Source organism: Falco biarmicus, chromosome 8 (assembly GCF_023638135.1).
Source record: "Falco biarmicus isolate bFalBia1 chromosome 8, bFalBia1.pri, whole genome shotgun sequence".
Taxonomy (NCBI): domain Eukaryota; kingdom Metazoa; phylum Chordata; class Aves; order Falconiformes; family Falconidae; genus Falco; species Falco biarmicus.
The window spans coordinates 12183021-12207371 of NC_079295.1; the positions used below are offsets into that span (position 1 = coordinate 12183021).

Below are 24351 nucleotides of genomic sequence, written 5' to 3' on the forward strand. Positions count from 1 at the left end.
GCCGTTAGCCGCGCGCGCCGTGCCGGGCAGCGGGGTGGCCGCCAGTCCCGCGGCGGGGGTCGCGCCGGGGGGCGGGTAGCGGCGCCGGGGGGCGGGTAGCGGCTCCCGGCAGGCGGGCAGGCTGCCCCGCGGCTCAGCCGAGCGGGAAAGGCGGCGGAGCCGCCGCCCAACCCCGTGCCGAGCCCCCGCTGGCGCCGGAGGGGCGGCTGCGGCCGTCGGCGAGGCCCTCGCACGCCCCCGCGCCGAGGCAGCCGGGGGAGCGCCGAGGAGGACGGGAGGCGGGCGCTGCGGTGGGCACCCCCTGCCCGGCGGGCGCATCGCCTCAGTGCGGGGTGCTGCTCAGCCTCGCCTCCGGGCTGGCACCCCGGGGGGCAGGCCGCGGTAACCTATTCACACAAAGCAGGGAAATAGTACCGCCCAGAGAGGACGCTAGCTGTAAAACCGGGTTCTTTTGGCAAGAAGTAACGGGGACTAGCTGAGAAATACGACTTCATCCGCCCTGGCTTCTGGCGAGACTGACTACCAGCAGGTGGATCACACGTTTTTCCGCACTGGGCAGTGACGCGCAGAGGTTGAATGTAGCAGGAGCTGTGTCACAAACAGTGGAAACAGACACAAGTGGTTAGATGACAAGCGATTTTATTTTGCAAAACAATCACTATACAGCAACAAATACAATTGCAAATCGGATTGAAAAACATGAACTACCTACCACCAGCCATTCAAGAAATGCCTCTTTTATGGTAACAGGCTCTAGAATTATCAGAAAAAACACAGGTTTGTAACAGCAGACTGTATTTCTTAACATCCCAGCATACAGCATGTTTATTTGTTGGCTTTTTCTCTTTGCTAAAGTTGAAGTGGCTTTTACACGCTTGACTTTTCCAAGTGTGAAACTAATTTACCTTCCTGCAGTGGGAATTGCTGGAGTTGCAGAGGGAGTTGCTTTAGCAATCTGACTAGCGAGTGAACTCGACACACACCTAGGCTAGAAATCTACCTGCGTTGATTTTCATAGCAAACATGATCTACTCTTCAAGGCATTTGCCTTTGAAGGGCCATTTGTACTTGGGTTTCAAACGGTATTTGGTCCAGCACAGAAAAACCTTCTGCTCACATGTGGTAGTCCACACAGGCTGCCTTTCGACTCCCTTTGGGTCGTGTATATAGGCACACTTAGATTTGTAAGCAGTCATGATGAGGTTACTACTGTACCTTAGCAGAGTGTTGAATGGGTAATACCATTTACTGCTGTACAGTGAAAATATAATAGCCCTTGTGGGCACACAATTTCCCTCATCAGTATTAGTTTTTCTTTTATTGTTGCTGGACAGAGGTTTGCTCAACTTTGATTTCTTTCTGCTTATAGTTACATAGAAACAGAACTCTGCAGATGGGGCAGAAGCACTTTTTCTTTTGTCCCTACAACCTGATGGATTATTGATTTGGGGCTCTCCCCTAGCTAAGGTTTCACTATTCCTTTTGTCTGGATTATCTCTGCTTTGTTACAGAGTTGGGTCTCAGGCACCCAACATACCTGCTGGCTCAACATGCCTGTGGAAAAGAAACACAACGGATGCAGTTTCCAGGAAGCTGGCTCTATCTTCTTTAGTGGGCATTACATATTTACAAAACCATTGTTTTTAAAACCAACACTCTTCTTGAGAAGTTAAGATTAATATGACATTTTTCAGTGAACATATAGAGTCATGTAACTTGTTTTTTTTTTTAAATTATTATTTGATAGCACAAAACTCTTGATTTCTTTCCATCTAACTCCACATCGTTCTAGGATTCTTTCTATGGAAGGATGATTATGATTACAAAGGTCTTTGCTTGAGTCAAGACAAGAAAGCTCATTTTAACGCATGAAATCAATGACTCTGTGTGTTACACCACTCTAATTTTGGACTCATAGGTGGATTAACTAAGCTTCATTTCCTAGAGTACGAGTACATCATGTCAGTTTTAAAAGCAGAATAAAAAAAAAAATTGAGTCTCAAGTTAACACTGTTGTCACTAGCTGGTGTTCAGCCTCAGAGAAGCTGAGGTTCAGTAGTACCGCAGGCCCTCTCCCACATTGGCAAAAGGCATAAAATAAGAAGCACTGCAAGGCTAATTTATATTAATTGATAGCATGTTCAGAGCAACATGATATAAATACTGTTGTTTTTTCTTTCTGTCTGTTATTTTTCAGAAGAGAAAAATGGGAAGAGGCTTTTAATGCACCTCACTTGACGCTGTTTCCATGTGAATTCTTAGGATTACTCTAAGCAAAAGTATAACAAATAGAAGGCAGAAATCAGAATCCTCCAGATGCACTTAGCATGGTTCTAAACTCACTGTCCTTTGTATATAACAACCGACTTACAAACAGTATTAGGTACTTTATAGTGTGAAAAAGCTTTTTGCAGAGCTGAAATGTTGTGTGTGACGCTGTTAGGACTTCATCTTCAGTAACATTTTTAGAGATGTAACCATTTTGTTCTTCTTTGTACTGCTGTGAAAGCTTAGCCAAAATCCCCCTTTGGTCCACTGAGTATTTACTGTCTAGTAACTGTACATTCACTACCTGAATTTAATGACAGGGAATCCTGTGCTATTAATTATTAGAATACCTCTCCACAGACATAAAAATCTTCTCTAGGAGTCTTTTCAGATCAAACCCCAACACACACACACACATTAGGAAGGAAAAAGAACAGATCAAAAGCTTCCAACACACAATGTTAACCTAATACATGTATCAAGTATAGCTCAACTGACAGTGCAACGTTTAGTCAAGAGATTTCAAAAGGAAAAGATCAAACAATCTGCAAGAATGTAAACTGGTCATTTCATAATGTCTACTGTACATATAGTATCAGCAGATTATTATCCGCTGATGAGTAATACTACCATATTACCTGCAGTGTTCTCTTAGTGTCCATACAATAGTGTTGCAGTTCTCACAGGTAACTCCGTTAGATCAGTTGTTTATATATCTCTGCCTTTTATCTTTTATGCACACTTTTTCTTATACTTTTTATAGTCGATATAATCCCACTTTGCTCAGCTCAGATTTTAAGATGCCTACCTATCGATGAATCGCTATGGCAACCCAGTCTAGGGAGCGCATTTTATTTATTCACGTACTATAATTTACAGGCATCTCTGTTATGTTTATCACTGTTTTCTGAGTGCCTGAGTGTATACATGAGACATCACTTAAAGGAGTGGAAACAACATCTGAATACTTTTTTTCTGTGTTTCAACTTTAGCAAAAGAAAAAAATAAATAAATCTAACATTCACTGTTAACTATGGGAGTTTAAAAAACCAAACAAACAGGAAATAAAGAAAAAAAATCCAGAACCAAACTATTGTGGATTGTTAAAAAATCCATAATCCAAACTCTGCCATCTTTGGAGACCCTTTTACAAACGTCTGGACCCCACAAAAATCATAGCTTTGTGAAGAAAGGGAGGGAAGGGAAGAGGGAAGGAATCCTTTTTCTAGCATCACAGAAGAGACTTGCATCTGGCACTAAAACAGGGTCACGGCTTTTAGTTGTTACAGAAAGCAACTTCATGCTAAAATTTTCCTCTTTTTTAAATGTATTCTTATGAATAGGGAAAAAACCCCCTGCTAACATCTACTTTTACATACCTAAAATTGCAACACCAAAGGGTGCAAGAGACACAGATACTGTGAATAAAGAAGTAGAATATTCAAGTATATGAGGAGGGTATATCACAAATGGCCACAGAGAAATATATATATCTATAATACTGTATCAAACAGATGGAAAGGATGTGAAACCAGTGGTGTGTACACAAATCTAGCCGCTTAACCAACTTTCTAATCAGACACAAGTCTGTTGGGGTGGACGTGCTTGCTTTCAACAGCATTTTTATATCACTTCCCCAAGCATGGTTCAAATGTTTTCAACTATTTTTAGTTATTAGTTAAATAATTTATTGGCTTTTCAGCTATACACTGACATAATTAACCAGGCCCAAAAAAATGTTAATAACTTAACCCAACTTTTGTTCTACTCATTTATACAAAATAACACTTCTTTTTTTTTTTTTTAAAACTTGAATTTCTCTATATGCCCTTCTTTCTGGTAAGCAGACTGTTAATTTAACCTGTAATAACTTACAATGGGCAACTTTTCTTTTTTTATTTCCCCATCTGTCAACAGAACAGTGAAATGAGCAACTTGGGATATTAACAAGGCTCTTCAGAAAGAGGTGGATGGCCTTCAGGCACATGAAAGGTAAAAATGCATTTTATCATAGTACGGTACTCCATGCAAGACAGAGCAGAGCAACAATAATTGTCCAATGTAACATACTGCAGTTGTATACCCATATAAAGCCAGTGTCTTCCTGTTGTAAATGGAGATCAGGCCAATTTCTGCATCTATTTAATTATTTTTTTTTCCTTTTATTTAACTGTATGGTAACTACAAGTCTTGGGATGTGACTTAGTTTTAGACATGGTAAAGAATGAATGTAACACCTGCTCTGAGCCCATTCCTGCCAAGAGCTCATGCCTAAATATTATTACTTCATACAACGCGAAATGAGCAAATTCATAAGCCCTGCTTAGCAAGGGCTGCCGTGACATCTTCAGCGAGGGTAGCAAGCTGGGGTGATTCAAGCAGGTTGATGCTTCCAGAGGATGAGACGTTGCTGAGTCTGCGTGGTGAAGCCACGCTGGACCTGCCTGGTGACTGCGTGATGATCTCAGCCCCGTGATCAACACGGGCTTTAGCGTGCTCTCTGAAGTTTAGCTTCTGGCTGTCAATCTGCTCCAGGAAAGCAAAGAATTTAACACATTATGTATTCACCAAATTATCTCATTATAGATCATCATTTAGGTGTTATTTTGTTTATTTTTAAGAACTCTTTAGAAGGATTGAAGCTTTTTTACTCCTTAGAATAACTGAAGCTGAAGATTTTGGCACCTTGTTTTATATATGCTGGCTTACTATGTCACATTCTCTTTTCTATTTCTGGCTCTGATGGATGCTTTAAGGAGTAGTACCATTGTTCCTAGCTGTATGAATTTAACAGATATTTTATGGGCATTGAATTTGTTTCTGAAATCTGTATTTTCTTATATTTGTGGGAGTGATCTTACTTTCAAGATATTTTCCTTCTGTTTCACAAAGTAGTCCTGATCCTCTGGGATACCCCCATTACAAACTTGCTAGATCATACCTATGCTGTACAATGGTCCCAAACAAGGTTTACCTTTAGGGGGAAAGCCCGTGCACAAACTACGGGAGGTTTCACTTTAAAATTCACTCTCAGCTTAGAAATGGATGTGAGATTGGTCCTTCCAAATTCCAAAGGGAACAACTATCATGTGAGTGTGCTTGAAGGAGATCAAACAGATGTTTCCTACTCAATTCAGAGCCATCACTGAATTCACAGCTCTCATAACCTCACTGGGCCAGGGGCGCAGTGGTAGTCTTTTTCTCTGATAGCTGTCCCCTTACCTTGACATTACCACCGCCAGGTACATGGTGGGCATTTTCCAGTGAACCAACTTTAGCCTGAGCTTTTTCTTTGAAATCCAGTTTCACGCTTTCAATTTTCACACGCCCACCTCCTACACAGAAAAAGGAAATACAGATTAAGAGGCTGGAATTGTTCAGGAGAAAGTCTGACTTGATGCACATGGATGCACTCACATTACTTCCCTTTTAGTTGAGATCTAATGGTTTTAGAGAAGCACAGAAAACCATGCTGCCTGTTCAGTAGAATGTAAAATCTACAACACAGATTCAAACTGTAAGCATATGCTGCTGCCCTACAGATTTTCATGGCATTTAAGCACATGCTTAAGTATTTTGCTAACTTCAGCCTGCATTTCAGTATCTTATCAAACTAACATTATGCCACAGTAGCATCCTTCCGCATTATATTTTTATCTCCTCTCTGAACTAGGTGGTCCCATACCTTTATGTCTTTATATATGTAGTTAAGTAGAGTTAAGAATATTACTTTTATTAACAAAGTGTATTTACTTTCTCTTAGACTATAAAAGAGAATACTATTGTCCATGATTTCTCCTTTACATAACAGGATTAGGTCTTTGCTTTGTTTTGCCTCCCAGAAATTCCTACAATACCTGGCTTGTGGTGGATGTTCTTGAGTGAGCCACACTTGGAAGTCACATGACTCAAGTCAATCTTCTTGGTTACAATTTGTACCTGTCAAAAGCACACACACACATGAATTACAGGAATGAAAATAATAAAATAAACAAAAAAGCCAAACCCTGCAGAGGGAGAGCCCAAGCCTCTACAAACCACTGGAAAAGGAGAGATGGTTAGTAGAAAACAGACCATGCCACAAAGGAGCAAACACCTACATTAATACAGCAAGCTTCCTTCCCGCCTAGGGAAATGACAGAGCTGGGTTAAGCTTTACTATTAGCAAAACAAAGAGGAGGACAAAGAAGATCAGCTTGTGGGTTCTTTCTAAAATGTTTCTCAGCCTTCTCTCAGGGTGGAGGCTCTAAAGCCCTGCATGTATCAGGGCTCATTCCATTTGCTTCTGCTCTTGAACGTGCATCCTGGCAACTAGGAATATTTCAGTGGCTGTTTATTTTTCTTCTACCATCTGTTCCATATCTTTCTGCATCTAAATATGGTATGCATTTCATGTTAATCTGCTGTTGAGAGTCTGATGAATCTACAGATGTGACTCCCGCAGCTGTACCTGAGCTGGCTGGTATTCAGCCAGCCGCTCGGCTCGGTGGTGCTCACAGGAGAGCAGTGGCACCACTCTGCTCAGCCAGGCAGCAGCACAGGCACCCTCCCTTCCTCTGCTGCCGGCCACATTACTATGACTGTGGTGAGCCCCACTTTAGAACAGCCACAGAGCAACAATCTCACCTTATCGTGCTCCCATATGCAGCCCACAATCACAGTGACTGTGTTCACTGGTCTTGAGAAGCTGCAGCCTCTGCAAGCCAGACAGGAGCTTCAGAATGACTGCAAAGCCACTGGTTTGCTCACATCACCAGCAATGACTTAAGCCAGCACCGGTGGCTGTGCTGAATCTGTTTGGATCAGACATGCCCATGCCATCAGCTCTCCCACCTGAACAGGAGATCATTTCTGTCAGGGTTGTCATAGCCACCACCTTCAGCTGTTCCGGCATGACCGCTGGAACTAATGGGCATCTGGCCAAACCCTGAGCAACCTCAGTTTGTTATACTGGAATAATGCTGTGACATTAACATTAGCACTCAGCATGCTGGCTGCTCACACCCTCTCTCTGAGCTTTCTTTGTCCTTATGTTTTATTTTTCTTCTTCCTCTCTGATGAATACATGTAACTGCAAGGTTAGCTTAGGAAGGACAGATGCACTGGAAGATACCCAGGTACAAGGCTGGAGTCTCACTGTGAGCTGCAGTTTCTTCCTGGAAATTACTTCCTTGGGCCACTCCCATGAAAGGCACTGAACCGTTTTGGCTCACACTGGACTTTTACTGTTGGCACCTTTGGGCACTTAGAGATAACCCTTCTTTTCTCATTTTCTTTTCCTGTCCAAGTTTTGGAAATGTGTTGTGCTCTATGGAGAAAGATCAGGAGGCCACCACTGCATACACAGGGCTCACACGACTACCAGACCAGACTCACATGTGAAACAATAGCAAGAAGGAAAATAGTGCTGAAAGGAAGGGAGACAGAGGGGTCTGGCTGTGCAAGGTGGGTCACCACAGTGGAGATGCCTGTTCACAGGGTGTCTGTACTACTTACATTTCCTCCCCCTGCAGAATGTTTGATGTTATCTCTGGAACCACACCGGGATTGAATATCGCTAAAATCAATCTTCTTGTTTAAAATCCTAACCTAAAAGGAATCGGAGGTAACTTACTATATACTGTACACACATTCCATCAGGCTGCAGGACGAGGAAGCCGGGGTAATTTTACCTCCTGCTGTGATTACTTCATCTGACACTTGTATTGAAATGTGAGAAAGTAAACCACGTGACTCTCTATGCTTGGTATATTAACACAGCCTATGTAAATACACCATGCTTCTCTTTTTCTATCTCATGAAGTGGCGGTAAAATATAAAGGGGAAAGTTTTCATGATGAGAGATATGAAAGGTGCCTTTTCCCTGAAAAACTCAAAGAATTCTTTGCTTCTCTGGACTGGAAATAGTCCTTGGACAGCCTGTCCTAAGTTCTCTTGAGCAATGACCAGTGTTTCTGCTGAACTGGCCACAAGGTAAAGATGTAAACCCTCCCTCCCACAGCTCAGCACCTCCAGCCTTTGATGCAGAAAACCCAGATCCAGCCAGCTCAGGCATGGGTTCAAATCCAGAGGTATTTCACCCCTCCTTGCCATACAGTCGTAGCAGTGGCTACATACATACAACAGACCTCAGAGTGTCCTGTGAAAGGGGACTGATAAAATTAATTAAACTGAAACCAGAGCTCTCTACTGCTCACTCTCTTTACTGTCATCTACTAAAGAGCAATGCAGAAAACAACAGCATCTGGAAACGTACAGCTGCAATCACTGCTTCTTGATTTCTGTTGCTGGCCATAAAATTGGTTACAACTTTCTGGTGCTAGCAGAACTGTGTTTCTCTCCTGTGCTCTTTGTTTCTGGCAGAACAAGTACCTGACCTTCCCTTGATGGCACCGGTCTCCCTTACAGATGCCGGAAGCCCACATTTTTTCTGTGTTACCATAGCCACAGGTGCACTGCAGGCATATGGCAGTGCCTGGAGGTGCACTCCACAAAGGGCAGGCCACATTATCCCATGCTTGACCTTGATCTTGACCCTCATGTCACAGCAGTTCCTCCACCTGGCAGAACTCAGGTGCCACCAGTAATTACCCTCCCAGGGATTGATGTGCTGCTGGATGGCCATTACCAGCAGGCAGGGACAACTGGGTGTAGGGTACACACCTGAGTGACACCACTTCCAGACTTCTTTCTGCACAAGGGCAGGGGACTTTCCTCACCAGTATTAGGCTTTTCAGGTGTGTGAGAAGGTGTTTCTGGCTGAGGCTGCACCAGAGCCTTCTTTGCACTAGAAGCTTTTAGTTACTCAGAGTGCCACCTGTGCAACATATTCTTTCTCTAGGTAAATATGAAATCTATTCAAATGTTATGTTGGATTTTATTTATCTCTATATTATTAATATGAATATACACTCTTTCCTGTACAGAAAGCCACAGAATTTTGGGCACTATCTATTAATTTTGCTAAATGAGATTCACTGACATATGACTTAGAACAGTCCTGTTGGCTGCTGTTGTAAGTAAACCTACAGCAACAAAACAACATTGAGATAAAAGAGAGGGAAAAATACACTGGAGCACCTTATTGCAGCTTCTTACCACTCCAGGAACACAAAGCAGCTGCAAACCAGCTGAAGCAGTCAGTGGGAGGAAGAACAATTTTGTGCAGTTTCTGCTTCCTGGCTTCAGGTCCCCAAACTGCCCCAAGCTCCCTAATAAATCTGAGACACTCCCTCTCTGTGCTTGACCTCTCCAAACTAGGAAAAGACTATTTGCCCCCTTACAGGGATATCAGATTTTGCAGCTTTTGGCTCCTGCAGTGGGCATAACATCACATTTAGGTAACGAGTCAAATCCTCAGGCACTGAGCATCTGGAGGACACCCTTGACTTAAGTCCAGTAAACTCCAAGAAGAAACTTTCAGAGGATCACACTTTGCAGCTAATGTGAAGAATTCCTTCACAGCAAGCTGTTTCATGGGTCCCCCTCATTACATATAACATAACTGCTAAAGCATTCGAACCATTAGGATGTTAAAGTGTTCTCTTGCTTTAATTGTTAAAGATCTGTGGTGATGGCATGCTCAGCAATAAGGGTGATAACAGCGCCAGAAAATCCCACAACTTGTAGGTCACCTTCAGAAAGGCATCTTCTGCAGGCAAACCAATTTCTGTCTTTCTCCCTCCTATCTGCTTAATCCTTTCAAGTAAACCAACGTACACTGAAACATTGTATGCAAATGCCTTTGGAGTTTTATGCTTGTGCTTTCTCCAAATATACTATTCCTTTAAAAATGTAACGCGGTACTATAGAAGACAGGTGTCACATCAGTTACAGAAACACATGTCAGATGTGCAGTCAGATCTGGCTCTCGGACAGCTTCAGGCCAGACACAACTGGGCAAAACAGAAAACCTTCCTAGCACTTTCTGAGCACATCTCTCAGCAATGGATCAGCAGTACCTCTTAGCAATGGCCACAGGGAAGCATCTGCTCTGAAAATGCTAACTTAGGGGTCATGGCAAGACCTCAGTGCTGTGCACTGGGGGCCTGTAGCTTAAAATGAAGCCAAAGCAAGGTGATAAGTTGAGAGGGTGCCTTTGATCAAGTGCCTAAAGGTTGATTTGCACCCAGAAGTCTGACAATTTATGAGTCTCACGGCCTATGGACCTGGCTAGCAGACATGTAAAGGACCAATCATGTCAATTATACTCTGTCTCACTTGGTGAAATGTGCCCCTGTGTAGAGGGGCCAGCAGGAGACCTATGTATCATTTATGTCCTATGCTGAGGGCTGAAGTGAGCTGAGTGATATGGATGTGTTGTGCTGATCATCTGGCAAGGGAGAAGCTACAGTGATCCAGGTTTTCCCTGATGATCTGTTTCTCACTTTCCTGGAATATATCAATATCCCTGCACATACTGAAATCATGACTGCCCTCTATAACTAAACGTTCCACAAACTAATGGCATCTTGTTTCCTATAGTTGAAGGCTTTAAACTGCTTAATCCCTCCACCCTATATTCTTCAGCGATCCTCTCTCGCCAGCAGTATCTCCTAAGCTTTCTCCCAGGTCTGCTAGACCCGGCGAACAGAAGCCCATGCACAACCCATCAGCTGTTTGTTGTCTCTGATTGTGGAGGAGGGCTGAGTTACCGCTGCCTTTACACCAATGACTGTGTTATGCTGAGTCTCTGTTTTGTATCCAGTCAAAAAGTATCACCCAACTTGGAGGGACCACCTGTGTTTCTAACCACTGCTCCCTTGCCAGCACTGGTTGAAATCAGCCAACAAGTTACAAATGAGTTGAGGAAGGCTGAGACTGCCAGCCAGACAGCGTGACTGCACGAGCTTTGTTTCTTTTGAGAAATCGGTCTGTAAACATGAGAGAGAGAGTACCAGAGAGGGACAGGAACTATTTAGGCTAAAGAGAAACTTTGGCTTGCAAACAAAGAGTGTAAACTGACTGTGAATTATTTGAAGCTGGAACCTAGAGGGAAATTTGTAATTACCAGAGCTGGGAGTCTCTGGAGCTGCCTCCCAAGGGAACAGAGCTACAACAAGAAAATTATAAACTTTTATGATGGCACTTGATGAAAGGAATTAGATGATGCAGCTGCCTGCACTAGAGACAGCATGAACACCATGACTCACCAGGAAGGTCTCAGTGTTCCTGAATGTGTATGTACATCTTATACGGGGGTGGAGGTGTTGTAGGGATGTACATATATGCACTTCAGTTGTGCTGTGCATTAAATGAATGATCAAGCCTGTTCATACTCTCACTCAAGAAAGGGAACATTTTAGTCCCTTTAGTGAGCTTTCTCTTCACACTCACTAAACATCCCAACAAGATGATGTCCTGACAGTCCCTCGTAACACTTGTGCTGATTTGCCAGTCTGAAATGGGTACATTCTCTTCTGATCCAGCACTGGTTTGCCCAGGTATGCTGGATAGGGCCTGGAAGTCAGTAATTTGATCATGATCAAGCTGAGGTTCCTCAGCTTTATGAAGTGAAACCACAGTGGAGAAACTAAGCGTTACAGACAATGCTGGGTTTATTCCAGAAAACCACATTGCCCAAGGAAAAACTGGCTTCTCTCTGAAGCTCTGAAAGTCTGACAAGACCCTCTCCCCACTCTGTCCTCTGGTGACTAGTCCAAAACTGAAGCCCAGGGCCACAGCCTCACTGACTCACAGTACTTCTAGGTAATCCCCAGCAGGAATCAGACACTGTGCTCCAATACCTTCTGTGCCGTTTGAATGCTATCTGTAAAAGTACTGGGAGATTCAGGGCATTTACGAGTAGTCTGCTAGGAAACCACGTGTTGAAGGTATTTTTCCCCACAGTTAATTTAGATGAAGAATATATTGATCTGCACTCATCAGGGTAAACTAATTCCCTTCTGGCCTGACTGGCAATCTAAACAGGAAAGGGCTGTGGTCCAAGGGCAACATCTACACTAGACCAGAGGGGATGTTTTGGGGTTTAGCTGGCTGACATGACCTCAGGCAGGCCCTCCTCTGTCGGTACTGCACTGCTAGGTTCTTGATGAGCAGAAAGGCAGAGAAATGCAAGAGAATTTAGTTCAGTTGTGCCTCACTGCTAAAGACATCAATAACTGAAAACTGCTTATGAAAGAAAAAAATATGTTCCATGGGTGCATAGAATCATTTAGTTCAGCTACTTGTCACAAGAGGGAAAGCCCCTAACTTACCAGCATCTGGGCACAGAATCCGTAAACAGCTTCCTCCCCATGGTGTATGACACTGGTACACACCAAAACAAAGATACTTGAAGAACAAATATTGTGATGCTGATGAAATTACAGGCTCTGAATTTATTTTCCAAGATGCTGATGATTTATGTTCTCCCTGCCTTGCAATTATGGCCTCTGAGAAGCTCTACCACAAACACTGTGTCTGAAGTGTTTCAAAATACTCTAGCTTGGCACAGCTTGCAGTTCAAACATGCTGTGGGGCTGTGATATTGGGAAAAGCTCCCAGACTCCTAACGACTTATCAAAAAGGGCAGGTTCCTCCTGCTTACCACAGCATCATAGTAATTTGACAGAGCTACGTCCCAGGAACTAGACATTATTTCAGTGTTCGGTCTGCTGGTTAACACAGGGATTGAATGAGACAAGAACTGGTCTTGCATTGGAAGCAAGGTTAAGGTTAAAACCTGATTAGAATCAAGAAGCAATTCTAAGTGCTTCCAAATCTATATGCTGCCAAGGACAAATGATACTACAGTTTTCATGCTCCTGGCAGAGGCTCCAGGTAGAGGAAAGGGAGGGGGAAGGGTATTTATTTGGCTTAGCAAAGTCCTTGAAGAGAAAGACTGTGCCTCAGACTTTCCACATCTACAAACAGAGCTTGCAACCATGTTCAGCCTTTGCACTCCTAAAATTACTGGATACATAACACTGGTGAAGCTGCCAGCCTACAAGCTAGTGAGATTCAAAAGAAAAGGCTGCACTGGACATAGCATAGACAAAATAACGTATCATCCTCCTCTTGCTCCTCGTAAAAGGGGAACAAGATTGGTTCATTTCTGACTCTTAAAAACGTACCCAGAGACAGACACAGCACGTAGTATTTCAGCCTGAACAGCTAAACTGTGAAACAATTAGAAACAACTGCTTTCAGTGGAAAGTATGAGTAAAATCAAAGAGGTGTCTTGCAATCAGCCATGTCTAATACTTGCATGGGACAGTGCAACGATGGCTGACTTACAAGCTTCTTTCTACCTACTTGAAATCAGTGCATTCACCTAATTAATAAGGTGGCCATACTGAACTAGGCATGTCCCTACCGATAAAGGGAGAAAAGGCCTATAAAAAAACACTGAGAGGTTTTGCATAATTGTGCTGGGAAATACAAAGCAAAATGACCATTTTCCATGCCAAAGAGTTTACAGTCAAGAAACAACAACTGATTTGAACAGACAGCTCGGGGAAGTACAAGATCCATGTCAGATGAACTGTAACACGTGCTCTGTAATCATACTCCTTACTACATCTGGGGAGCCAATCAAAAGAATGTTAAAAGAAATCAAAAAGATCCTAGGAGCTCAATTAATCCATCTAAAATACAGGGTGGTCCTTGTTTTAGTAGTCCCTTAAACAAAAACCCAACAAAACAGATTTTACGTAACTACAGAGTTTGATACTTAAATTTTAAAGGCAACAGTCCCCACTCATGGAAAGAGTACAAGTAGTTTCAAGTATCAAATGCTGAGCGTCAGCTCTCATAGTTTTCAAATCAGTTGCCTAACCTTTAAGAAAGGATGAGTTTTGAGTCACTATGTCTGGATTTTCTTTAGCATAATGGAGAAAAGTAGGTTGTTCAGTTCAAGTTAAAAAAAAATAAACTTGTATGTATCTCTTCGTACAAGCTGGCTTTCCCAAAGCTCAGCAGATGTGTCCCTTAGCATCTCTTTTTATTGTTCAAATCCAAATTTCCAGATAAAACCTGATATTTTTACCCTTTCCTTCCTGCCCTTTCCCATATAGCAAAATAAACTCTTGCTCTCACATTTCCATGAAAGACAACACGACTATATGACCAAACACCTCTAAACCAGATTATATATTGCCTGAATGTTTTTTTTTTTTTCCAAAAGAACAACCTTCCCCATTTTATTTCTCAAAATGTAGACGAGTTAGAGCACAGGTGAAAAAGCCTCCTCTGCTGAACTTGCTCCTGGGATGACTCAGACTTTCTAGGAACTTATGTCCTGGCAATTTCAATCTACTCCAGAAAAAAAAAAAAATAATCAGCTTCTCCCCTTGCTATTAATAGGACACCAACAAAGTATGGTATGTCACAGCTGGGATTTGTCCTCTCTAACATTAGGCAGCTAAGAGTTGGAACCGGTCACTTAAGCTGCCACTGTAGTTGATGGAAAGATACTGAATCCTTCACAAAGTGATACCTTCAACTCTAGGTAGACAGATCGAACACACTCTCATCTGACTGGCAGCAATCAGTGCACTGCTGCCAACTGCCTTCAAAAGAGGGAAAAGTGTTGGTTTATGGCTACTGTAGTCAGTGGAAGCTTTGTTACTGGCTAGAGCCCCATCAGACAGCTTGTGACTCTCTCAGTCATGGTTCACAGTTTGCCCTCAATGAGCAAGTTTTGTAAAATGATGTGCGTTTTACAGATGGTTGAGGCAGAGCAGTGATGTTACTTTGTCCCAGCCACACAGAAAGTGAATGTTAGATCTGGATAGAAAGTCCTAGTTTCCTGCTCATTTCTACCAAACCAACCTCTTTCCTCAAAGAAAGTTTCTGAAACTTGCTAGAGCCTGGCAACGATTGCTTCATTTTTCTAAAATATGAGTCAGGAAGATGATCTTGCTTTTTATCCAGAATAATTCAAGGCTTAACTGTACAGACTGTACTCGGGCAAGCCTTCCATTAAATGAGTGCAGTCTGAACACAGGAGCTGCAAGACGTTATTTCTGTACGATCCACAGCGATCAGCCAAAACTCTGAATTTCAAGGTTAAAAATGAGGGGTTTGTGCTATGACAGAGTTTTGAAGGTGTGCCTGAAACTCCTAATTTCTCTTTGCATTTGTAGATCTGCAATTAAAAAAGAATGAATTAGTCTCTAATTTTCAGTCTAGAACAAATCCCTTGAAATGTCTTGCAAATCCACAAAACCCGGAATGTATAAGGAAAACAAAAGGAGACTGACAGAGATGAATTTGTCTTACAGTTGTGAACTGTTGACTTGGTAAATGCAGAAACTTATTCCAATGAATGCAGCTAACAGTGTGGAAACAATTGCCTCCCAGTCTCTCATTAGCCAAGTATTTTAACAACAACGTTACTATGTCAATCCACATCTCCCTGTACAGCTGCCTCCTGTGGCTCTGGCTAGGGAAAGCACCAAAGCTGGAACCTCACAAGCTCCTTTATGTTCATTGCTGTCCTGAGCAGGGACATTCTCTTAACTTGGGCCAAAGTGTTTTTGGCTCAGCTATGCTGCAGATCACAATCACAATGGATTGGAGAAGAAGCGCATAACGTACCAGAAGGAGATGGGAGACAGAATGGAACCCAGCAACAGCTCAGACTGCGCTTTTTGTTGGGCTATATTCTCCACTACCTCTCAGGATACTTCATCAGCCAGTGCACCAATAGCATATAACCTAGAACTTCCGATTAATTTTTGGGCAGTCATTAGTGTTCATAATGTGGTGCAAAGACATGTGAAACAGGAGGGAGAGGAGTGCTTAAGACGCCATCTCAAGGGGAATTTCCTGAATTCCTTTTTGACCTGCAGTTCTCTCAGGAGGTGCTCAGCTCTGGTGCGCCACCAGACCTGTCTGTCTCTGCACTGACTGCATCGTGGCAAGCTGCAGCCAAGGCAGGGAACACTTCAGGAGCCTACTGTTCTCTGTAGATGGGGTTGTAAATTGTGATGATGCAGGGGTGTGTGTGTGTGTGTGTTGTGAGGGAATCTCTCCTGCCATCCAAATTGATTTTGAAGCTAATAAAAAATTGTTCAAAGACAGTGACAGATATTTATCCAAGCTTCCTCCTCTGCCCAGCTCTGAGATGTCTTATCTTTCCTTGTGCCAGTCTGTTTTATCATCTAATGCAGATGCCTATTCTCCTTGCCAACCTTTTTTTAGTTTCTGGACTGAATAGTGATGTCATCAATTTATTCAGACTTTCTGACCCATGACTTATTGCACTTCATTTTCTACAGTTTAGGAAAGATGGTAAAGTTTGTACTTAATCTTCCTAAAAACCTTCAAGGAACACTTCATTCTTCAATATGGCTTAGGCATTTCATTTTTCTATGTGTCATCTTACTTCTTTACAAGGTGCCTGGCTGTTACTATAGTTATTGGTAGTTTAAACCTTTCGCATGGCAGTCTAGTCTGTACAGCTCCATTCACTTCGATGAAGCTATGCTGATTCACATCCACTGAAGTTCTTGCCCACGGCTGAGATTTTAGATATAAATTTTCAGATTAAATTAAAAGAAATCTATCCTTGGTTGCTGGCCTATGATGCTTTCTAAATATTCTGCCTGGTCAGTAACAAAAAGATTCAATTAGTGCACTTTTGTTCTCTAATATGGTACAAACCACATCCATAGATGGAATTTCAAGAAGAAAAATAATCTGAACAGAGAAGAAAAAGCCCAGTCTTGGCATCTGAAACAGATTTAAAACCCCTTCCCCCCGTTCCCCCATGCTTCCCTTGGGCTGTCTGAGAAATAACAGATGCAAATGGGTTACTTTTGAAAGCACAGCATTTCCTCCACAGCTGATGCGGTGCGAAAATCCATCTGAAGCCCAGCAGACATACCCATGAGCAAGTCGCCTCTGAGCTTTGCCAAGAATGATACATTTCACCATACTCTACTATAAAGAGAAAACCAGACAACCACCTACTGGCTGCATCACAGAGCAGAGCAGCTCTCATCTCTCCAGACTGCAGAATACCAATTAAAAACATCTCAAGCCATCTATTCCTAGCAGGAGCTTAATGCAGTGCAAAGTTAGCTTGCTTCTTCCCCTAGAAGCATGCTCTTTCCCCTCCTCCCCCTGTCAGGTGGAGCAATTTCTCTCCTTTTCTTTGTTTCTGTGGCTGGCAAGTCAGAGCTGAAGTAAAATCAGTCTGCTGTCTGATGAGCTTTTGATGAAATTCAAGGCTGAAGCACTGTATTTCTTGATTTATTTAGCATTCAAACATCCCCTGCTTCTTCAGTTCTGCACCTTAGCCTCTGGCAGTTTCAGAGTGTGGCTGCTTTCTCTAGGACAGCTGCAAGCTAAGAAAAGACCTTGTACTAGGTTCAGACATGCCTCTGGTAAAAAAGGATAGTCTGTCTCCAAATGACACTTTTGGGCTGCATATCTGTATTCATTTAGGGATTTGCACGTCATGTTTATGTACTTAACTTGCCCAGATATACGCTGGCTTTTTGTCTGCTTGTTTTTTGTGTGGTTATCACTATCAGCACTTCCATTTCAGGTTATAAAACTTACACAGCTTTCTGTTTGTTTCACGTATCATCACTAAAAGCAGATAGCAGATAACAGCTCATTTCAGCCAGTGCAGTATTTGCCACCGGACACTGAAGAAGTGAGCAGACACAAGGAAATGAAATTAGCTTTCGTGTGTTCCTCTCACAGACCCTATGAAATTCAACTGCAGAAACTGGAAAAGAATTCATTCTGAAACCTCTTGTCTAGACTGAGCAACTATGGCATAAAGGAGACATAAAGGAAAAACTCAGTGAGTCTCTCCACAGCTCGATAGCCACATACCACTGGGAATTAAAAAATGCTTTAGCTTCAATGACATTACGTCCACCCAGCAGATTTCCCCTGTGATCTCTGAAAGACTGAAATACCAACTGCTGTGCCATCCTTCAGTATCCAGCAAAGACTCTGTGCAGCTCTATAGAACTGCTCAGGAAACATAGCTGTCTAGGCGTGCTGTTTGCAAAGAAATACGATTTGCTGTGGGCCCGGATCCCTGGTCTTGTAGGTTGTTACAGTCTACAGAGTAACAGGGAGGAGGAGGACAGGCTAACATGGTGCTGGTTTCGAGCCCCATGTCCAGCACCTGGGCTTGTTCTGAGGAATGCTCATCCAGATGCACAGTTTGAACTCGTGTTCCGAGCCTCCTGAAGCCCCTGTGCACTGTGACCGTCTGCCATGCAATATGTCAAATGGGAGTTGACTCCCGTACAAAATAATTACACAGACACTTGCAAAAATAACAGAGAAGAACCTTTGCTGAAGGCATTGTCTTCCTGACTTTATCTAACTGGCTACCGTGCAAATCCTGGAAAGCAGTGAAAGTGTTAATTTACCATAAAACCAGGATCAACACCTAAGAGATACCATACAGTTTAAAATATAAGCCAAGGTTTTTTCTCTGGAAGATCTATGGTAGATGTAGGGTTCCAGTGTTAAGTTTTGATCAAATTTTTTTTTTTTTTTCTGAGACAGAATTAGGCAAACCTCACTGTTCAGTACGTTTCACTATGAATTCCAAAACTCGGATACATATATGTAAGTATCTGATCAGGAAACATTGTGCAACTCAACTTTCTGGAATGTCTTGTCAGGAGAGCTGAATCGGGGAGCATGTTTTTCACCCTGATGCCCTGTCCCTGGAGGTAGTTGAGAAGTGAACCTTTTCTAAAGCACTCACACTGCCATTGCTGTCACGCAGCAATCCCAGGGAAGAAAAGGGAGCTGGGGGCACTGGGTGTTTTCCTTGTGGGGTTGTGTCCAGAATCAATATGAAATGCACAGGTGCTTTTTACAAAAAATAAATCAACATAATTTTTACACCCGCAAGACTGAGTTGTCTATATTTTTGGCATAAATATTGGTAAGCTATATTCTTTTCCCTCATTCAGCCTCTTTGTTTCTAAATAAAATAGAATTTCTTCAAGGTTATAAATGGTTTTATAACTCTTTAAGTATTAATAGAATGGAATGCTTAACGCTGTAAGCTAGAGCAACTGTTCTTCCAAACAGAAAGACAAATTGCTTGGATGTAATTTTGGCTTTGAATGCCCTCTGTGCTACCATTTCTGCATTGCCTCAAATGAGAGACTATTCCAGCACTGGCCTTAGCTCTGCTTGGTAGGGCATTAAACAGAGACACTTCAGAGGAAGGTATAAACACCATATCTCAGGAAGATATATGGGACTTCCTATCTGATTTTTCCTCAATCTCCAAAAATTTCTGCTTAGCTTAAAAGCCTACACCTTTACTGTCCTTTCCAAAGTTTGCTAAGTTCTGTCTGTAGTAACAGGGGATTTCAACAAGGCCAAGTGCAAGGTCCTGCACATGGGTGGGGGCAATCCCAAGCACAAATACAAGCTGAGCAGAGAATGGATTGCGAGCAGCCAAGAGGAGAAAGATTTGGGGGTGTTGGTGGATGAGAAGCTCAACATGACCCAGCAATGTGCATTTGCAGCCCAGAAAGCCAACCGAGCCCTGGGCTGCACCAAAAGAAGCGTGGCCAGAAGGCTGAGGAAGGCAATTCTCCCCTTCTACTCTGCTCTTGTGAGACCCCACCTGGAGCACTGTGTTCAGCTCTGTGGCTCCCAACATAATAAGGACATGGACCTGGAATGAGTCCAGGGGAGGGCCACAAAGATGGTCAGAGGGCTGCAGCACCTCTCCTATGAACACAGGTTGAGAGTTGGGGCTTTTCAGCCTGGAGAAGAGAAGGCACTGGAGAGACCTTCTAGCAGCCTTCCAGTACTTAAAGGGGGCTCATAAGAAAGATGAGGACAAGCTTTTTAGCGGGGGTTGTTATGATAGGGCAAGGGCTAATGGTTTTAAACTGAATGAGGGTAGATTTAGACCAGCTATAAGGAAGAAATTCTTCACTGTGGTGGTGGTGAGGCACTGGAACAGGCTGCCCAGAGGAGCTGTGGAGGCCCCATCCCTGGAAGTGTTCAAGGCCACGCTGGAGGGGGTTGGAACTAGATGACCTTTAAGGTCCCCTCTAACCCAAACCATTCTATGATTTTGTTGCCCTACATACATATTTAGTCTTCAGCCAAAAGCAATCCTCATGAAAATGCACTTCATTGCAAAACTCTGCAAGGTATGAAAGAGTATTTTTTTTTTTTTGCCTTTTAACTGCATCAGCATGTCCCTGAATTCTTGTTCTTTCAGAGAGTGAGAACAGAAAATCCTGATCTCCCTTATTACACTTTTTCTTATATTATGTACATTCTCCAGTTTATGTAATACACAATTTAGTTTTTTTTTTTTAATAAAATTTAAGCCCTGTTCCTGCTTATTCAAACTCTACAGAAAAACAGGTCTGTCCCCTCCCATCATCTTTAACTGGGGGTAGATTTACCAGGTTGGAGGCTGCAACCATCAGTAACATCACCCAACACAATGCATGTGTTACGTAAAATGACACAGGAAAAGGTCATGATGCTATGCAATCCTGCTAACATCTATCTAAGTTGAATTTACACTTGCTTGAATTAAAACAAACCTCTTTCATTTGTGATGGTTGTGATGAAGACTAAGAAAGCAGCAACTGCTGAGACTCAGGCTGAAACAGATCTATGGCATGAAGTGCAAACTCTTGTTTGAAAATTTTCAACTGGTCTCAGTGAGGCACTGTTAGTTTTCAGGTGACAAAATACTTTCTGAAGATTGTCCTAGCTCTCGCCATTTAACATCATTTAAACAATATGTATGGACAATAGAAGCAGCATTTGTGAGGCAACTCAAAACGTCTGTCATCCCATACCTATCCCAAAAGCGCACACATAGGACTAAATCACATATGGATGAACATAAAGAGTGGAATCCTTACCTGCCCCCCTTTAGGCTGGTATTTGATGTTATCTGTTGATCCAATTTTGGACCTGACGTTCTTGAGGTCAGGTAGAGGCTGATTAATAACTCGTAGCTGCTTTGGAGTGGCTGGAGATTTAGGAGGAGTGCGAATTATGGCAACTTTTTTCTCAGTAGGAACCAGTATGGCAGATTTGGGGGTCCCAGGAGTGTGTGGGGTTCTGGAGTAGCTGGGTGTCCCTGGAGTGCCTGGCGTACGGGAGGCGTAGCTTGGTGGTGTCCCTGGAGTGATGGCAGTGGAGCCAGGAGTAGTGGGGGTAGAAGTTCCGCTTTTCCCTGTTCTGCTACGAATTGGTTCTGATCCTACGTGCAAGAAAAAAATCACAGCATTAGACCCACAGATATACAGGTCTTCTTCCCTCTGTACCTCTCAAGACTGCAGCCCTGTCTGCCAAGTGAGATGCAGCTCTAATACAGCCATGCTAGGGCTGGAACAGCAGACTGGATGTCTGCCTCTGTGTCTTACTAATCAATCTGCCAGGAGCTACCTTGTCATGTGCGACTGAGCTGGTAAATTGCCTATATGGTAACTGGGCTCTCTGTTCTGTAACACAGGTGTGCTTCCCGTAACACCTATGCTTCCTGCAAAGCTTGGTAAACCATGTACAATATCACACTGAATTCTGTTTTGGGGAAAGGACGAGAAGCACCCTTGGAATCTAACCTTTGGGACTTGATCTGACAACCTGACTAGCCAGTAAGAATGTTGTCACCAATTTCAATGGATATGGGTGTTAAACGAGAGAGTGGGAAAAATTCTGATTGTAATCCTGAAACTAAAGGCTCTGAGTACCTGGCTGCTGCTGGTCACATACCACTGCCGGTAATCTGGTATCTCCAGTTGAAGCCTGGGTGAGCATTTGGCTGATGAACAAGTCATAGCTCTGTTGTGTGGATGGGCAGGTGTCCCTCGCATTCAATTGCTATTTCTTATGAGTGCAGTGAAAGAAAGCAATTACAGAAGGCAACCTTAATTAAATGTCACATTCCAGTTAATGCACGCAAGTTCAAAATAAATAAATGCTGTAACATTTTGTAGTAGCTCCATTCAGTGTTATGGCATTGTCAGTCCTTTTCATTGAGCACAAGAACCAGTTTAGGAGTGGCACTGCGCTTTCCGCAGCCAGTTCTGCTTGTAACTCTCAAAACGCAAATAAACAGAAACTGAGATACCTCCATATGCTGCTGGAACTAAAGCTTTGCTGAGAATACTCAGGGAGAGAAAGAACAAACAAAACAAACCAGCCACCAAAACCTGGGAATCCTGATACCAAAGGGGTGAACAAAGGTTTTCATCTTTAAAATGTTCAGGAACTATAGATCCAATGGGCCTCTCTACAGCAACCAGCAGGACTAATCAAAATCTCATTTAAAGTATTTCTTAATCATTCTGTTTATATAATGCTGGTGGACCAAACCCAACTCACTGCTGCCCCTGGGGTCCAGGAGAAACTCTTTTCTCTGCATAACTCATTAGATAGATGGAACATACTCCACACTTACCTCCAGTTTCCCTGAACGGTTTCTTTCTTTCCAAATCAACCCTAAACCAGAACCTTCTCACTATACCGAGACAGAACGGGAATGATTTTTTTTTTCCCTAGCTCCCTGCAGCTTTGGTATATTTATTTTTCATTCCTCAGGCCATCACCACATTGGCAAATGCTCAATGGCCTCTCACTCTTAGTCAGCAGAATGGGCTGCTGTGCCAGCTGGGGGTCACTCTGCTTACAAAGGGTCTCTGTTTTACCCTTGGAGCATCACCCAAGACTTTCAAAGGGCTTTTTTTGTCAAATTTAATCATCTAGTTCCCTTAAGCTGTCTTAAAAAGTGCTGAGATTGGTTTTTAATGAGAGAACACAGAGGAATTCCTATTGGAAATCAGGGAGCCACATCCAGGTTCTGAGGCCTCGGATGAATGCAAATCTAGCTAAAAATTCTGGGGGTACATGGTAAAATTCTCTTTGTCCTGTAATTTCTTTTGCCTTGTGATTTGCTAACATTGGTCCACATAAAAGGACCTTGCTGGTTTACTATCCTAATTTCCCCTAGTGACTCATTCCACTAGGTAACATCTCAGCAGAGTTTTTACCCTAGGATTAGACCACAGGGAGATCATTACTATGAAACAGCAAATTACTGACTGTAATTACTAGGTTCACTTTTCCAAGATCCGTCAGAATATTTTACATTGCCTGCTTCAGGTTTGTCTCATTTTTCTTCCCGCTGTTTGTAAATGCCCTGTGTTAAATATCTTACCTGGCTTTGAGCTTCCTGCAAAGGCATTGCCTAGTGTCAGTGATTAGCCTGAACAGCAGTCCTCGCTCTGGGCACTGCAGGCTATGGAAGGGGTGCTTCCTGTCGCTCGTTTCAAGCCCTTGCTGCTCAGCACTTGTTACCTGAACAAAATCAGTCTGTGGGGCTCTGATTTCCAACAGCAAACCCCAGACCTACCCCTCTGCATAAAAGGTAGGGACGCATGATGCTAAATGTAACAAGGATGGGAGACACGCACAGCAGTAGGAGAAGGTTAATATGCAAAAAACATACGGGTAGTCCGTCGTACTGAAGAGGAAAGTGAAGCTGTGAGGGAGAGAGAGTTATCCTCTCTGTCTCGGTCTCCTGATACACCTCTTCGAGGAGGAAGGATAGAGGAAGGTCTTGGTAAAGAGGAACGCTTTTCGGGACTCTTGCTTACTCCATCCTAATAGCAGCAAAATAAAAAAAAGGAAGGTTTAGTTTTCAAAACTCCCTTTCTGGCCTGCGATTTCTCTCAACCTATATACAGAGGAGGATACCTCATCCTATGGGCTCAGTTTACTACTCACATAGGAACCTGTGGGGATTCAGCCACCCCCCAATGCCCTCTGCTTAGCTCCCTGGTCCTTCTCTACTGTGTCAAAACACCCAATAGTCACCTTCTGAGCTACCTTAAGACAGATACAGCTAATCTTGGATCCAAATATGGGTGGATTGAATATTTGGTTCTTAAGAAGGAACAAAGGGGTTTTTTTAAGTGCAAGTTGAAAGTAAAAGAATTCTCTGGAGCTCAGGTTTGAAATTCCTATGTGAATTTACCTGCAAAGTAACTGCAATACTGGTGCCTAGAATACCATTTTCAAACACTAACTTGTAATTTTTTGAGAGAGAAAAATTTTTAGCTACAGTTTTTTGGGTTTTTTTTGAGTGCAGGACTATTAATT

The 24351-nt window shown here is 42.9% G+C and overlaps 1 protein-coding gene across 40 annotated transcripts in view; it reads right to left on the reverse strand.

The window, feature by feature from the left end:
• Nucleotides 1-622: 622 nt before the first annotated feature.
• MAP2 (microtubule associated protein 2) overlaps nucleotides 623-24351 on the reverse strand; it is a 235605-nt gene continuing 211876 nt past the window's right edge. For 24 of the 40 annotated variants that reach the window (XM_056349758.1, XM_056349749.1, XM_056349773.1 and 21 more), the window contains 6 exons: nucleotides 23699-23852; nucleotides 21108-21451; nucleotides 7765-7857; nucleotides 6126-6207; nucleotides 5491-5603; nucleotides 623-4794 (listed from right to left, as the gene is read on the reverse strand). In XM_056349758.1, the coding sequence (XP_056205733.1) occupies nucleotides 4579-4794; nucleotides 5491-5603; nucleotides 6126-6207; nucleotides 7765-7857; nucleotides 21108-21451; nucleotides 23699-23852 (1002 nt within the window). In that variant the 3' untranslated portion in view covers nucleotides 623-4578. The remainder of the gene's footprint in view (nucleotides 4795-5490; nucleotides 5604-6125; nucleotides 6208-7764; nucleotides 7858-21107; nucleotides 21452-23698; nucleotides 23853-24351) is intronic. The other 16 variants (XM_056349787.1, XM_056349783.1, XM_056349786.1 and 13 more) reach the window with 3 other exon arrangements.